We start from the raw sequence: 16,975 nt of genomic DNA on the forward strand, positions 1-16,975 counted from the left end.
TAAGTTACACAAGAGCCTTTGGTGAGGGACCTTGTCAAAGGCTTTCTGAAAATCCAAGTATACTATATCTACTGGATCCCCCTTGTCCGCATGTTTGTTAACCCCTTCAAAGAACTCTAACAGATTAGTAAAACAGGATTTCCCTTTACAGAAACCATGTTGACTTTTGTCCAACAAATTATGTTCTTCTACATGCTTCACAATTTTATTCTTTACTATTGTTTCGACTAATTTGCCCGGTACTGAAGTTAGACTTACCAGTCTGTAATTGCCAGGATCGCCTCTACAGCCCTTTTTAAATATTGGTGTCATGTTGGCTACCTTCCAGTCATTAGGTACAGAAGCCGATTTAAAGGATAGGTTACAAACCACAGATAATAGCACAGCAATTTCCCATTCTAGTTCTTTTAAAACCCTTGGATGAATGCCATCCGGTCCCGGAGATTTGTTAACATTAAGTTTTTCTATTTGTTCCAAAACCTCCTCTAATGACACTTCAATCCGGGACAGTTCCTCAGATTCATCTCCCACAAAGGACGGTGCAGATTCGGGAATCTTCCGAAAGTCCTCAGCCGTGAAGACTGAAGCAAAGAAATCATTTAGTTTCTCTGCAATGGCTTTATCGTCCTTGATTGCTCCTTTTATAGCTCGATCATCTAGGGGACCCACAGGTTTTTTAGCAGGCTTCCTGCTTCTAACGTACTTAAAAAACATTTTGTTATTTCTTTTTGAGTTTTTGGCTAGCTGTTCCTCAAAATCTTTTTTTGCTTTTCTTATTACATTTTTACACTTGATTTGACAGTGTTTCTGTTCTTTTCTATTTATCTCACTAGGATTGGACTTCCACTTCTTAAAAGATACCTTTTTGTCCCTCACTGCTTCTTTTACATAGTGGTTAAGCCACGGTGACTCTTTTTTAGGTCTCTTGCTATGCTTTTTAATTTGGGGTATACATTTAAGTTGGGCCTCTATTATGGTGTCTTTAAAAAGTTTCCATGCAGCTTTCAGGGATTTGGCTCTAGTCACTGTGTCTTTTAATTTCTGTTTAACAAACCTCCTCATTTTTGTGTAATTCCCTTTTTTGAAATTAAATGCCAGGGTGCTGGATTGCTGAGGTGTTCTTCCCACCACAGGAAGGTTGAATGTTATTATATTATGGTCACTATTCCCAAGCGGTCCTGTAACGGTTATATCCTGGACCTGATCCTGCACTCCATTCAGGACTAAATCAAGAATTGCCTCTCCCCTTGTGGGTTCCTGCACCAGCTGCTCCAAGAAGCAGTCATTTAAGCCATTGAGAAATTTTATTTCCGCTTCTCTTCCTGAGGTGACATGGATCCAGTCAATATGGGGGTAATTAAAATCCCCCATTATTACAGAGTTCTTTATTTTGGTAGCCTCTCTAATCTCCCTTAGCATTTCAATGTCAGTATTGCTGTCCTGGTCAGGTGGTTGGTAATATATCCCTACTGCTAATTTCTTATTATTGGAGCATGGAATTACTATCCATAGCGATTCTACTGAACATGTTGATTCACTTAATATTTTTATTTCGTTTGATTCTACATTATCTTCCACATACAGTGCCACTCTGCCACCCACCCATCCTGCTCTATCCTTTCTATAGATTTTATATCCCGGTATGATTGTGTCCCACAGATTTTCCTCATTCCACCAGGTTTTGGTGATGCCTATTATGTCAATCTCCTCATTTAATACAAGGTACTCTAGTTCACCCATCTTATTAGTCAGACTCCTAGTATTTGTGTACAAGCACTTTAAAAATTTGCCACTGCTTATTTGTCTGCCCTTCCCTGATGCATTGGATTCCTTTGTATGCGGTTGTTTGTCTGCTCTGGCCCATGGTTTGTCCTCTCCCCTCCTCTCTTTCTGACTACAGCTTAGAGGATCTCTATCAATGGATTCTCCTCTAAGAGAAGTCTCCCTCCGATTTACGTGCATCTCCGCACCAATTGGCTTTCCCCCATCTCTTAGTTTAAAAACTGCTCTACGACCTTTTTAATGTTTATTGCCAGCAGTCTGGTTCCACCCTGGTTTAGATGGAGCCCATCCTTCCTGTATAGGCTCCCCCTCTCCCAAAAGTGTCCCCAGTTCCTAATAAATCTAAACCCCTCTTCCGCACACCATCGTCTCATCCACGCATTGAGACTCTGAAGCTCCGCCTGCCTACTCGGCCCTGCACGTGAAACTGGAAGCATTTCCAAGAATGCCACCATAGAGGTCCTGGATTTCAGTCTCTTTCCTAGCAGCCTAAATTTGGCCTCCAGGACATCTCTCCCACCCTTCCCTATGTCATTGGTACCTACATGTACCACGACCACCGGCTCCTCCCCAGCACTACACATAAGTCTGTCTAGATGCCTCGAGAGATCCGCAACCTTCGCACCAGGCAGGCAAGTGACCATACGGTTCTCCTGGTCATCACAAACCCAACTATCTATGTTTCTAACGATCGAATCACCCACTACTAACACCTGCCTCTTCCTAACTGGCATTCCCCCCCGCCCCCTCAGAGGTATCCTCAGTGCGAGAGGATACCGCAACATCCTCTGGGAGGAGGGTCCCAAATACGGGATGGTTTCCCTCAGCTCCTATTGAATGCTCTGTTCCCTTGAGACTTTCATCCTCCTTAAGAGCACTGGGGCTCTCAGACTGGAGGTGGGACAGTACTACAGTGTCCCGGAAAGTCTCATCAACATAGCTCTCTACCTCCCTTAGCTCCTCCAGTTCAGCCACCCTGGCCTCCAAAGCCCGAACTCGGTCTCTGAGGATCAGGAGCTCCTTGCAACAGGTGCACACATACGCCACCCGCCCACAGGGCAGGTAATCATACAGGTTACACTCGACACAATAAACAGGATAGCCCCCACTCTGCTGCTGGGCTTCTGTCTCCATTTTTCTAATGAATAAGTTTAAGTATAAACTGGGATTCTTTTTAAACCTCTGGAATATAGATTATTCTAAGAGTTATGTTTTAAAGAAGGTCAGAAGTCACTAGTGCCCTCTAAACTCCCTCTCCAAACTCTCCTGTTAGCTGTTCCTGGTCGCGCTCTCCCTGGTCACTGAGTCACAGGCTTATATAGCTCCGGTAGCCCCTCCCCCTGAGTGAGGCTCAGCCAATTAACAGAGGCTTCTAGATTTCAAACCTTTTAGAAGCTCCTTCAAACAAACAAACCAAACAGACAAACACATGCTCAGCACACTGCAAATAACTCCCCCCCACACAAACACACACTCCAGACAGCCACTTACCACAAGGGTCCCGTTTTTACTCCTCTTTTACCTGGAGAACTCCCTCTCCAAACTCTCCTGTTAACTGTTCCTGGTCGCGCTTCTCTGGGGTATCTGGTATTGGCCACTGTCAGCAGACAGGATATTGGGCTAGATGGACATTTGGTCTGACCCAGTATGGCCGTTCTTATGTTCTTATGATCTGCGGCACTGGGATGACCCGACAACAACAGTGGAGCACCCATGGGGACATCTCTTGAAGAAGAAGCCAGAGCTGGTTCTCCAGCCTGCAGCTACACGGAGACTGCAAGGCTCCAACTGCAGCACTCCCTGCTGCACGGGTGGGTGGGGAGTGGAGCTGAGCTCCCGCTGTGCGTGCCACTCAAAATCAGCTCATGTGCCACTTATGGCACATGTGCCATAGGTTGCCGACCCCTGATCTAGACCATTCTTGACAGGTGTTTATCTAACTTGCTCTTAAAAATCTCCAATTATAAAGATTTCACAACCTCCCAAGGCAATTCATTCCAGTGCTTAACCACACTGACAGGTAGGAAGTTTTGTCCGATGTCCAACCTAAAGCTCCCTTGCTGCAATTTAAGCCCATTGCTTCCTGTTCTAACATCAGATGTTAAGGAGATTAATTTCTCTCTCCTCCTTGTAAGAACCTTTTAGATACTTGGAAACTTATCATGTCCTCTCCCATTCTTTTTTCCAAACTAAAAAAAACCAATTTTTGGTCTTGATTCATAGGTCATATTTTGTAGACTTTTAATTATGTTTGCTGCTCCTTTCTGGACTTTCTCCAATTTGTCCATAACTTTCTTGAAATGTGATGCCCAGAACTAGACACAATACTGCAGTTGAGACTCAATCAATGCAGAGTATTACAGAAGAATTACTTCTTACATCTTGTTTACCAGACTCCTGCAAATACATCCCAAAACCACATGCACTTTTTTGCAGTGGTGTTACACTGCTAACTCATATTTAGCTAGTGACTATTACATCCCTTTTTGCAGTACTCCTTGCTAGGCAGTCATTTCCCATTTTGTATGTGTGAAACTGATTGTTCCCTCCTACGTGGAACATTTGTCCTTATTGAATTTCATCCTATTTACCTCAGACCATTTCTCTAGTTTGTCCAGATCATTTTGAATTTAAATCCTATCCTCCGAAGCACTTGCAACCCTTCCCAGCTTGGTATCATTCACAAACTTTATAAGTGTACTCTCTATACAATTATCTAAATCACTGATAAAAAATATTGAACAAAACCAGAGCCAGAACAGATTTCTATAGGAAACCACTCATTATGCCCTTGCAACATAATTATGAATAATTGATAACAATTCTCTGGGATGGTTATGCAATCAGTTTTGGTTCCATATCCCTACTTTGTTTATTGTAAGGTAATGCAAGACTATATTAAAATTGTTGTTAAATCTAGATATACACACCTATTGATTCCCCCTTATCCACAAGGTTTTTTACCCTGTTAAAAAAAAAGCTGTTAAAAAAAGGTGTTTTTTTTATGTGCTGACTGTTAATTATCACCTTATTATCTTCTAGATGTTTGCAAATGGATTTCTTATTTCTCCTTTATCTTTCCTGATACAGAAGTTAAGCTGACTGGTCTGTTGAATATGATTATAATATGAATGTTAACTATGTATCCATTTTACACACTAGGCAAAATGCTCTCAGTCTAGATGGCTGACTGGGAAGGACTCATTCAGGTTAATAAGCTATTAGGAAGAAACACCTGCCATATACAAAAGCTGTACAAGGCAGGGAGCAGGGAGTAACATAAACTGGATTCTTCAATCACACCCCAAGCAAGGAGGATCTTGTAAACACCTGAGAGACTGAATTGGGAGGGAATGCTGAATCCAGGTGTCATAAATAAGAGCTGCTTAGGAGAGTCTTACTTATCTAGAGAATGAGGAAAGGGTTAAGCAAGTCTGGAGATACACCTGAGGGAGGGGGCTTCGGGCATTCAGCCAATGAAATGCAGATAGGAATTTTAAACCAAGAGAGGGTTGTTGTTTTTTCCTCTCTCTTCCTTTGTTTTTGAGATCACAGCAGTTTCCCCCCGGTAATAGGGGAGACAGGCACAAGGAGTTCTGTGGCACCTTATAGACTGACAGATTTATTAGAACATAAACTTTCATGAGCAAAGACCCACTTCATCAGATGCATGTAGTGGAAATTCCAGAGACAGGTATAAATATACAGGCATAAGAAAAGAGTACCAATCAAGAGTAAGGCTAGAGATACCGAGGTCAATTCAGTCAGGGAGGATGAGGCCCACTTCCAGCAGCTGATGTGGAGGTGTGAACACCAAGAGAGGAGAAACTGCTTTCATAGTTGGCTAGCCATTCACAGTCTTTGTTTAATCCTAAAATCATGGTGTCAAATTTGCAGATGAACTGTAGCTCAGCAGTTTCTCTTTGAAGTCTGTTCTTGAAGTTTTTTTGTTCCAGGATGGCTATCTTTAAATCTGCTACCGTGTGTCCAGGGAGACTGAAGTGTTATCCTACAGGTTTTTGTATATGACCATTCCTGATATCTGATTTGTGTCCGTTTATTCTTTTATGTAGCGACTGTCCAGTTTGGCCGATGTATATAGCAGAAGGGCATTGCTGGCACATGATGGCGTATATTACATTGATAGATGTGCAGGTGAATGAACCCGTCCATGATGGTGTGGCTGATCTGGTAAGGTCCTGTGATGGTGTCGCTGGTGTAGATATGTGGGCAGAGTTGGCACGGAGGTTTGTTGCATGGATTGGTTCCTGAGTTATAGTTACTGTGGTGCGGTGAATAGTTGCCGGTGAGAATTTGCTTCAGGTTGGCGGGTTGTCTGTGGGCGAGGACTGGCCTGCCTTCCAAGGCCTGTGAAAGTGAGGGATCATTGTCCAGTATGGATTGTAGATCACTGATGATGCATTGGAGAGGTTTTAGCTGAAGACTGTAGGTGATGGCCAGTGGTGTTCTGTGGTTTCTTTGTTGGGCTTGTCTTGTAGTAGGAAGCTTCTGGGTACACGTCTGGCTCTGTTAATCTGTTTCCTCACTTCCTCGGGCTCACTTTATGAGCTTATTGTGACGGCGCGTTGGGGGTTCCCCGTCTCCTGCACCCCGAAATGGCACAAACAGACTGCACCAGCCAGTGGAATTGAGGGTGGTTTATTGCTCCTCCAGCACAGCGCAGCACAGATGTAATCTGGTTACAGGAACTGGGCTAGGATGCCTCAGGCCCCCTTGAGATGGGGGAGACTGGGCCCCTAAACTCCAGCCCCTTCCCCTAGGCTCTCATCCATGCCCTCCGACAGCCAGCAACCAACTCACTAACTTCCAGCCCTGCCCCCCAGCCAAGGCAGCATTCCACCTTCCTTTGTTCCTCTCCATGGGGGGTGTCTGGCCACTGGTTTGCATAGTGACTCATCCTGTTTTGCTGGGTCGTGGTACCCACGGCAGCCAGTGGGGGATCCCCCAGAGCCAGCAGCATAGAAACCAGCCAGGTACCCCCACTACGTCACAGTTCTCCCCCCTCCGAGAGCGAACTGAGCAGGGTCACTCCGCTCGTGACCTGGGGAAGTTCGGGTCCTCTGCGTGGGAACCCGCCCCGGGGACATGGGTGCTCCCCTTGACTCGGGCCGGCCGTGGCGAGGCCCCACATGAATTGGCTTCCCTCTGTCCACTCGCCGCCCCGCTCCAGGGCGACTGGCGCAGGCCTGTCCTCGGGGGTCACACCCACCCTTCTGCTGGCCTTGATCTCTGGCCGGGGTTTCTCGGGCCGGGGCCATGATCCCAGCGAGCCTTCTCTGGACAACCAGGGCGGCTTCCACCCCCGATGCTCCATCCAGGGAGGTCTTCCCCTCCCATAACTCTCTCAGCCAGCCCAGAGGGTCTATCTGGGGTAGAGACCCCCAAGCCGCTTTCCTCCTGTCTTGGGCCTTCCCGCCCCTCTGGCAGGAGTCACAGGACCGGCAGTACCGCTGCACGGCTGTAAAGATTCCCGGCCAATAGAAGTGCTGGAGCAGCCTCAGCCGGGTGCTCCGGATCCCCCGGTGGCCCCCAACGGGGGAATCGTGGGCCAAATACAGCAGCTTGAGGCGATACTTTCGGGGGACGACCAGCTGCCGCTCTACCCTCCATGCCCTCGCCTTCCTGGGGGGGAGCCACTCACGGAACAGGAGCCCACGCTCCCGCAGGAATCTCTCCTGGCCACCTCTCCCCCGGGGCTGAGCTGCACGGAGGCCAGCCTGGTCCCTCAGCCTCTGCAAGGAGGGGTCCGCCTGCACCTCAGCCTGGAATTCAGCTGCTGAGGCAGGGATCGGGACCTGTCCCCCACCTCTGCCTAGGTCCGGAGTCCCAGCCTGGCTGGACCCCGTGTCCACTGGGATGGGACCCTGAGGATGCTGCCAGGAGTCCTTCCCTGGACCCACGTTGTCAGCCCCCCGCTGGCTCTGGCTCCGGGTAGTGACTAGAGCCCGCTGGGATTCATGGGGCCACTCCTCTAGGTCGTTCCCCATCAGCACCTCGGTGGGCAAGTGCGGGTGCACCCCCACTTCCTTGAGGCCCTCCTTGGCCCCCCATTTCAGATGCACCCTGGCTACAGGCACCTTAAACGGGGACCCGTCTATGCCCTTCAGGGTCAGCTGCGCGTGGGGTAGTATCCGCTCCGGGGCCACTATGTCGGATCGGGCCAGAGTCACCTCTGCCCCCGTGTCCCAGAAGCCCGTCACCTTCCTACCATCCACCTCCAGGGGTATGAGGCACTCGCTCCGCAGGGGCCGTCCTGCCCCCACCCGGTACACGGAGAAATCCGCCTCCTGAGAATCAGACCTCCCAGGGGAGGTGCACTGAGCATCCTTCCCCTCTCTCTGAGCTGAGGTTTGCCTGCCAGCCCCTGCCTCTGGGGCAGCCTGCCCTTCCTCCCGCCCCAGCCAGTTAACCCTGGAAAGTCCCCGGTCCTGGGACCTGGTGCACTGAGCCCTCTTGTGGCCTTTTTGCCCACAGCGCTGGCAAGTTAGGCTTTGGGCTGTCTCTGTCCAGGCCCTGGCTGGTTCTCTGGGGCGCAGACGACCTGTTCCTTGGTCTCGCCCCGTAGTTGACTCCCTCCGTCGCTCAGCCGAGATCCGGTCTCTGCGCGGTTCCCTTTCTCTCCGGGACTCCCGTTCACACCCGGACCGGCTCTCCGTGAACTCATCCGCCAGTCTCCCGGCCTCCTGGGGGTTCTCTGGTCTCCGGTCCTTGAGCCACAGCCTCAGTTTGGGTGGGCACGCTGCATAGAACTGCTCCATCATGACCAGCTTGAGCAGCTCCTCTGCGGTCTGGGCTCCGACTCCAGACACCCACTTGCGGCAGTATTGCGCCAGGCGGGAGACCAGATCCACATAGGTCTCCCGTGGCCCTTTCTGTACCCCCCGGAACTTCTTCCTGTACATCTCGGGGGTCAGCCCGAACTTGTGCAGCAGGGCCTCCTTGACTCGGTTGTAATCCCCTGGCTGTAGGTCCTCCAGCTGGCTGAGCACTCCGGCCGCCTCCTGGCTCAGTGCGGGGATGAGCTCCTGCAGCCAGTCAGCTGGGGGAACCCGTTGCAGTCCACAGGCCCTCTCAAAGGCACTGAGGAACCCGTCTATGTCACCCATGTCCTTCAATTGGGCCACCACGGGCCTCTCCAAGCATCTGGCAGTCCTGGGACCCTGGGGCCCATCCGCACTTGGCGCAGCCGGTGCCCCGCCGGTTCTCCGCTCTGCCATGGCCAGCTCATGCTGCCGCTGCCTCTCTCGATCTTGGCGTTCCCTTTCTCGGTCCTGGCGGTCCCTCTCTCGGTCCTCTACTTCCAATTCCTTGATCCGCAGCTGGATCTCCAGCCGCCGCAGCTCTGCTTGGCTGGCCCCTGCCCTAGATGGGCTGCAGCTTGCAGGCCTCCTGGGGGAAGCTGTCTCATCTCTCCTGTGGGTTCCAGCGCTCCTCCCCCTCTCTGAGCCTGACACACTCTCAGGGGGGGTCTGGCTGCTTCCCCTGGGGACAAGATCCTGGCCCTGTGGCTGGTCGTTCTCTTCTAGCTGAGCAATCAGCTGGGCCTTGGTTGCTTTCTGCACAGGCAAGCCCCTCTCTCTGCACAGCCCCACCAGCTCTGCCTTCAAGAGTCGGGCGTAGGCCATCTGCCCGCTGGGCCCCTCGGTGCAGACTCACCAGTCTAGTGCTGCAGCGCCCCACGATTCCCAGGAACCGCTTCGCTCTGTCTCCAGCACGCCTGGCTCCAGGGCTCTTGCTTCTACTGCGCCTTGTCGCTTGCCGCTGGAAGCTCCATCCACGGGGTGCAGTGCATCCCGCTCCTGACACCAGTGTGACGGCGCGTTGGGGGTTCCCCGTCTCCTGCACCCCGAAATGGCACAAACAGACTGCACCAGCCAGTGGAATTGAGGGTGGTTTATTGCTCCTCCAGCACAGCGCAGCACAGATGTAATCTGGTTACAGGAACTGGGCTAGGATGCCTCAGGCCCCCTTGAGATGGGGGAGACTGGGCCCCTAAACTCCAGCCCCTTCCCCTAGGCTCTCATCCATGCCCTCCGACAGCCAGCAACCAACTCACTAACTTCCAGCCCTGCCCCCCAGCCAAGGCAGCATTCCACCTTCCTTTGTTCCTCTCCATGGGGGGTGTCTGGCCACTGGTTTGCATAGTGACTCATCCTGTTTTGCTGGGTCGTGGTACCCACGGCAGCCAGTGGGGGATCCCCCAGAGCCAGCAGCATAGAAACCAGCCAGGTACCCCCACTACGTCACACTTATGCTTTGTAGTTCCTTGTGCAATTCAAGACAGTATAATTTGGGGTTTATACTCCAGATGGGGTATGTGATTATGTCCTGAGAAGTGCCCTTGCTGGACCCTCCCACACAGGGGCTGGTTAAAGAGCCTGCTTGCATGTAACTGCAGCTGGGGGTGTCCTTACCTATATGTTTGCTGGTGTAAGTGCAGCCTGGAAAGGGTTTGACAGTTTGTCACAGCTGTACAGTGTAAAAGGGAGCTCAGGATGGTGGGTCGGGGGGCTTGTTGGTACCCCAGTTCCAGGTGTCACCCTAGGGCAGTGGTCATCAACCAGTAGATCAGTTGGCTATCAAGCACAGCACTTCAGCTGCCTCTTGCCCCACTGCTGCGCATCTCCTGCTCTTTGCCTTGGAGCTGCCTGCCCCTCACGAGCCTCCTGCTTGCTGTGCAGGGCAGAGAAGGAAGATGAGGGGGCACTGATGTCAGGATGTCCCCTCCTTCCTTGTATTCTATTTCCACAGAACAGATAGGTGGGGCATAAGGCTTGGGATGGAGTAAGTTTGCTGGCAGCTTTTGAGAGTGGTGCAGAGCCAGGGCAGGGGTGAGCCTGCCTTAGCCCCACTGCACCACCACCCAGGAACCACCTGAGGTAGGCAGTGTCCAGCTGGAGCCAGAATCCCAAACCCCTGCCCCAGTCATGAACTCTCTCCTGCAACCCAATCCCCTGCCCTACCCCTGAGCCCCTTGGGTCCAAACTCCCTTAGCGTATGTCTACACTACCCCCCTAGTTCGAACTAGGGGGGGTAATGTAGTCATACGGAGTTGCAAATGAAGCCCGGGATTTGAATTTCCCGGGCTTCATTTGCATAAAGCCGTCCGGCACCATTTTTAAATGCCGGCTAGTTCGGACCACGTGCCGCGTGGCTACATGTGGCACGGACTAACTAGTTCGGATTAGGAAGCCTAATCCGAACTAGCTAGTTCATGCCGCGTGTAGCCGCGCGGCACGGGGTCCGAACTAGCTGGCATTTAAAAATGGTGCCGGACGGCTTTATGCAAATGAAGCCCGGGAAATTCAAATCCCGGGCTTCATTTGCAACTCGGTATGACTACATTACCCCCCCTAGTTCAAACTAGGGGGGTAGTGTAGACATACCCTTATAGAGCCTTACCCTGAACCCCCTCCTACACCTCAAATCCCTGCCACAGGCTCAGCTCAGAGCCCTTCCCGCACTCCAAATTCCTTAGCCCAAGACCAGAGCCCACACCCTCTGCCCCTGCCTGGTGAAAGGGAGGGAGGATGGGGGAGGAAGGGAAGACAGAGTGACTAGGGTAGGGCCTCATAGAAGGGGCATGAAGGAGGTGGGACAAGGGTATTTGGGTCTGAGGTAGATCCTGGATGGCACTTAAATTCAAAAAGTGATCTCATGCTTAAAAAAGTTAAAGACCACTGCCCTAGGGGGAGCTCATTACTGTGTTGAGCCTACATTTCTTCAGCATAAACGTAAACCCAGATTAAAGTGGACTGAGTGACCCTCGCAGGGTTTAACACTGCATTAACTAAATGAGTTTACAAATCACACATTTCATTTAACCCGGGACACCTGAGCAGCCAGTGATCTAGCCATTAGTGGAGGCTAGCTCCCCTTCAGTCTGAGGCCCCACCCCTCTCCTTCTTTTCCCCATTTTCCCTCTTCCCTCTAATTCTACTCCCCTTCCCACAAGAGTCCAGCACCCCCACCTCAGTCCCTGACCCCAGCACTGGGTGATGAAGCCCTAGTCCTGGTATCAGGGTAGTGCAGCTGCAGAGCCCCTAGTCCCAGTGTGCCAGGCAGCATGACCCAAGCACCAGGCAGGCACTGCAGTACCAGCAGCAGCCCACCTCAGTTCCTGCCAGGAGGCAGTCAACTCAGCCTCAGCCAGCCTAGGCCAGGGCAGAGTGATGGAAGGAAACTGCAGGTGGGGGACTACCGGTAGACCGGGAGCATAGCATGGATGAGCTCACACCAGGCTGCTTGAAGCACAGCCTCTCCCACCTAAGATACCTTCAGTCCATGCCTTTACATATATGCAAGGCCTGTGTACCCCTTATAATCAAGCACTTCCAGTACAACTCTACACTGCACCTACCTACATGTGGATTCTTTATCAAGGCTGGCTCATTCTGCTTATTGCTGGATTCCGTTGGGAGGTTGGAGCTGCTCTCTTGCTTAGCTGTGCCTTTCTTCTCAATTTGCTGGCCTAAGGTTGGGAGAACACAAAAAAAGGGGAAAAAACTTTAGTCGTTTTATTTATCAGAAGCTACCTGATGCCTAAAGACAAACCCCAAAATCTGTAAAAATTCCAAAAGTGCTATGCACCCTGAAATCCAAAGTCAAAAGTCAGGACAGGACATAGCACAGTATTGATGAAGCAAATGAATGATCTCTTGAAGTCAATGGAGGGCAGACCTTCAGCCTCATATTCCTGGGCCTCTCTTCAGCAATCAACATTGTCAGTCAAGAGATTCTGCTATTCTGCCTGAGGGAGATGGTAGGAATCCAGGGAAATATGATAAAAAAAGATTGAATTCTCCTTTGGTAGGAGTTAAACAAAGGCCAGTAGTGAGAAACTGCATTTCCACTGTCACTTGTGAAGTCCCAAAATTATCAATTCTCTTTTAGGTCCTACTGAACATCTGCAGGCAAGTACTGGGGGAATGCACTAGTAAAATGACATTGATGGAAGTGTTCAAAATATGTAGGTAACAGACACTTCCACCAAACTTCAACACATACAACAATATCACTGTCTCTAAGCTGGCCCACTGCTTGGACAAGAGCAGCTGGCAGAAGCTGAACCCAAGAAAGACAGATATTATGCTGACTGGCAGAGAAAAGCTCTTTGAAGAGTGTGCAGTAACCAATGTTTGGTGATACACAACCATAACTGACCATCCATTTCAGCCTGCAGTTTAGGTCTAGTCTACACAGCAGTTACAGTAATAACTTGCTTAACACGTGCCCGCTTAACATGTTTTCGCAATAGCATGATTTTCTGGGGGGGAACGTTTTTTGAACAACACAACTGTCCCTGAAATAACACGGTTTCCCCAGCCAGTCAGTCGCCAGCAGCTGCTCGGGGCCTCCCCCGCCTCCCTTGAAAGCGGCAGAGGGTTCACTGCTTGCAATGCCATTCCCCAGAGACCCCCTCTTGCTGGACGCCTTGCTCCCTCTCCTCCGACCTAGCTTGCAGGCCGGCGGCTGCACGGGGCTTCTCCAGCCTCCCTTCAAAGCGGCGAAGGGTTCAGTGCTCGCCGCGCCATTCCCCGGAGACCCCCTCTCGCCGGACGCCTTGCTCCCTCTCCTCTGACCCAGCTTGCAGGCCAGCGGCTGGGTTTCCCCATTTCCCAGCAATTGAAACGCAACCCCCATCTTTTCCATTATTTTCAATGGGAAAATTGACACAGCATAACATGTTTTCACCTAACACAATCATTTTCAAAATGTATCTACCATGTTAAATGAGGAATTACTGTATTTCAGAATAACCTGTGAGGATTTGTACTGGCACCCATACTGTTCAACAGATTCAACAGTGATCTAGAAGGAGGAGTAAACAGTGAGGTTTCTAAGACTGAAGATGATACAAAATTACTGAAGATAATTAAGTTCTAGGCAGACAGCGAAGAGCTACAAAAGGATCCCAGAAAAATGGGCAAATAAAATTCAGTGTTGATAAATGCAAAATACTACACACTGGAAAACAATCTCACTGATGCATACAAAATGATGAGGTCAAAATTAGCTGTTACTACCCACGAGAAATCTAGGAATCATTTTGGATAGTTGTCTGAAAACATACATTAAACATGCAGCGACAGTCAAAAAAAAGAAAAGAATGTTACGAACCACTAGGAAAAGAACAGCCCGGGTGGCACTTCAAAGAGGCAGCTGCACTGAGCCTGTGGTCAGCTGAGGACTCCAACTGATCTCAGGCTTCTGTAGCACTGCCCCTTTGAAACACCTCTGCAGCATTTCAAAGGGGCAGCACACAATCGCATGATTAATCATAATTATTTTTTTAATTGCTTGACAGCCCTAATAAAAAGACAGAAAAAATAATGTCATTATATAAATCAATGATATACCTACACCTTGAATAATGCATGCAGTTCCAGTTACCCCGTCTCAGAAAACATACGTAATAATTGCAAAATGTACAGAGAAAAGCAACAAAAATGATGAGGGGTATGGAACGCCTTCTATACCAGAAAAGATTAAAAAGACTGAAACTGTTCAGCTTACAAAGGAGACAACTATGAGGGGATATTATAAGGCAGGGCTACTCAACACATAGCTCATGGGCTGCATGCAGCCCACAGCCCATTTGTTTGTGGCCCACGGTGTGGTTTGGGTTTACGTGGGGCTCAACATGTGGCCTGCGAGTAGGATCCTTTGAATATGATCTCCACTGGGAACACACTCCACAACAGAGAGGCGTCTCCCAGGCGGGGTGAGCACTGAAAGACACAAGTGGATAGGCTGGCTGGAACAGGCAAGTACAGGGTATTGGCATTTCTAACCCATAGGGAGGAGGTGCCGGGAGTGCTGGGGCTTTGTAGGAAGTGCTTTGTATTCATGCCCATCAGTGTGAAAGAAGCTATTTGCATATATATTGCATGTATATGCAACCACACTTAAGTTGTGGCCCTTGGCACGTGCTGTGAGTATCATTGTGGCTCCTGGGACTTCCACAATCGAGTAGCCCTGTTACAGAGGTCTACAAAATCATGCAACCACACTTAAGTTGTGGCCCTCGGCACGTGCTGTGAGTATCATTGTGGCTCCTGGGGCTTCCACAATTGAGTAGTCCTGTTACAGAGGTCTACAAAATCATGAATAATGTGGAGAAAGTGAATAACAAAGTGTGATTTACCCCTTCACACAATGCACAAACCAGGGGTCACTCAATAAAATTAACAGGCAGCAGATTTAAAGCAAACATAAGGAAGCACTGCTTCACACAGCACACGGTCAACTTGTGGCACTTGTTGCCAGGGGATATTATGAAGGCCAAAAGTAAAACAGGGTACAAAGAAGAATGAAATAAACTCATTGAAGACAGATCCATCAATCGATATTAGTCAAGGTTAGGGACACAAACTCGTGTTCAGGGTAACCCTAAACCTCTGATTGCCAGCAGCTGGGACTGGATGACAGAGGATAGATCACTTGATAATTGCCGTTCTGTTTGTTCCTTCTGAGACATCTGGCACCAGCCACTGTTAGAAAACAGGAAACTGGGTTACACACACCATTGATCTAGCTCTCTATGGTCATTCTTACTTTCTTCATGCCATTTTGAGAAAAAATGACAAAAAGAAAAACAAAGAATGGCAGTGTTCGTTATACAAGACCACATTACAGTAAAAGCTACATTATCTGGCCCTGTACAACTGGAAAGCTCTATCAATCAGCACTCCTGATCTCCATAGAAACTCCAGTTTATAGTCTGGTTGGTATAGGTGGGCAGTCTCTACCTGGCTCTGTGTGGCTCCCTGGAAGCAGCAACATGTCCCTGCTACTCTTAGGCAGAGGAACAGTCACAGGGGCTCTATGTGCTGCCCCAACCCCACCCCACATGATGGCTCCACCGCTCCCTATGGCCAGGAACTGCTGCCCACTGATACTGCATGGGCAGTGTGTGCAGGCAGAGTCAACACTCAGGCCAGGAGGACGGGTGCAGGAGCAGGGATGGGGTCTCTGGGTGGCAGGGAGGGTGCAGAGTTTGGGCACGAGCGGTATGGGGGGGTACACTTATCTGGCTCTGCGACTCCTGCCACTCCCATACAGCACCCCCCACTGCTCTCATTAGCTGTGCTTATGGCCAATGGGAGCAGCGGGGAAAGCCTCCAGGTGGTTTCCTGCACTGCTATTCCCCCACTTAGAGAGAAGAGGAACAGAAGCATACAAGGCCACTTTTCTCCCCCACAAGCTGGATGTAGCCCACACGGCTCAACCCCCCTCCGTCCCAGAGGGAAGCTGTCCCTGATGTTCCAACCTTATAGGGGGGACTGGGCTGGAGTGACAGCACAGGTTCCACAATGAAGTGTAGGGGTGAGCCCCGAGCCTGCAGTCCACCTGTAAGATGATCATGGACCATCAGTGGTCCACAGACCACACTTTGAGACCCATTGATCTACGACATCTGTGACAAATGTTTGTCTTGCTGCTTTTAGATATCTCCAGTGGGTGGCCATTCCATAATCTCCTAGGGATGTTAGATAGCTTGTAACTGAATAGTTGTGTAACCACATGAAACTGTAACAGTTACAGGACTATTTGATAGTCCCCAGAGGCAGGGCCAGCTACCAGTGCATTCCCAGCCACACTCCTGGGGGCCCACTGCTACATTGCACTGCTGCCTATCAGAGGCAGAAGTGCAGGGGGGCAGGTGGGAGCCACTCTGGGAGAGCAGCCAGTTTAAAAACCAGTTTGACATCCAGGCCCAGGCTCACCATGGACAGTGGCTGCTTTGCAGCAGCCTCCTCTGCCCCCCGTCCCTGCACACAGTGTGTGTGTGAGGGGACAGGGAGAACCACAGAGCTGGTGCTGGGGGGGAGGAGGCAGCGGCAGGAGGGCAGGCAGGTCCGTGGAGCCAGCACACATGGGGAACCTGCTTGAAAGGCGGCTCCTCACACATATCGACTCCTGCCTGTCCCCCTCACCCTCCTTGTTGTTGCCTCTCTAAGAGAGGCAGCAGCACAGAGGTGAGGGCGGGGGCAGGCGGCTCTGGTGATCACTGGCACTGACTCTCAGTCCCATCCCCCCTTTCTGCCTCTGATACAGAGGCAGCAAGGGGGGGAGTGTGTGTAGTCAACAAGATTAACTGATAAGCCCAAGCTTACTGGTTAATTGTGTAGTCATCTATACATTGACATCCCTTCTACCTCCCTAAGCA

The 16,975-nt window shown here is 50.3% G+C and overlaps 1 protein-coding gene across 13 annotated transcripts in view; it reads right to left on the reverse strand.

Annotated features, from left to right (window-relative positions):
- IQANK1 (IQ motif and ankyrin repeat containing 1) overlaps positions 1 to 16,975 on the reverse strand; it is a 172,959-nt gene that overhangs the window by 151,605 nt on the left and 4,379 nt on the right. For 10 of the 13 annotated variants that reach the window (XM_075919896.1, XM_075919900.1, XM_075919904.1 and 7 more), the window contains exon 3: positions 12,164 to 12,274. In XM_075919896.1, the coding sequence (XP_075776011.1) occupies positions 12,164 to 12,274 (111 nt within the window). Of the gene's footprint in view, positions 1 to 12,163; positions 12,275 to 13,923; positions 14,101 to 16,975 lie in introns of those variants that run through there. The other 3 variants (XM_075919906.1, XM_075919905.1, XM_075919907.1) reach the window with 3 other exon arrangements.

This window comes from Pelodiscus sinensis, chromosome 2 (assembly GCF_049634645.1).
Source record: "Pelodiscus sinensis isolate JC-2024 chromosome 2, ASM4963464v1, whole genome shotgun sequence".
Classification (NCBI taxonomy): Eukaryota; Metazoa; Chordata; order Testudines; family Trionychidae; genus Pelodiscus; species Pelodiscus sinensis.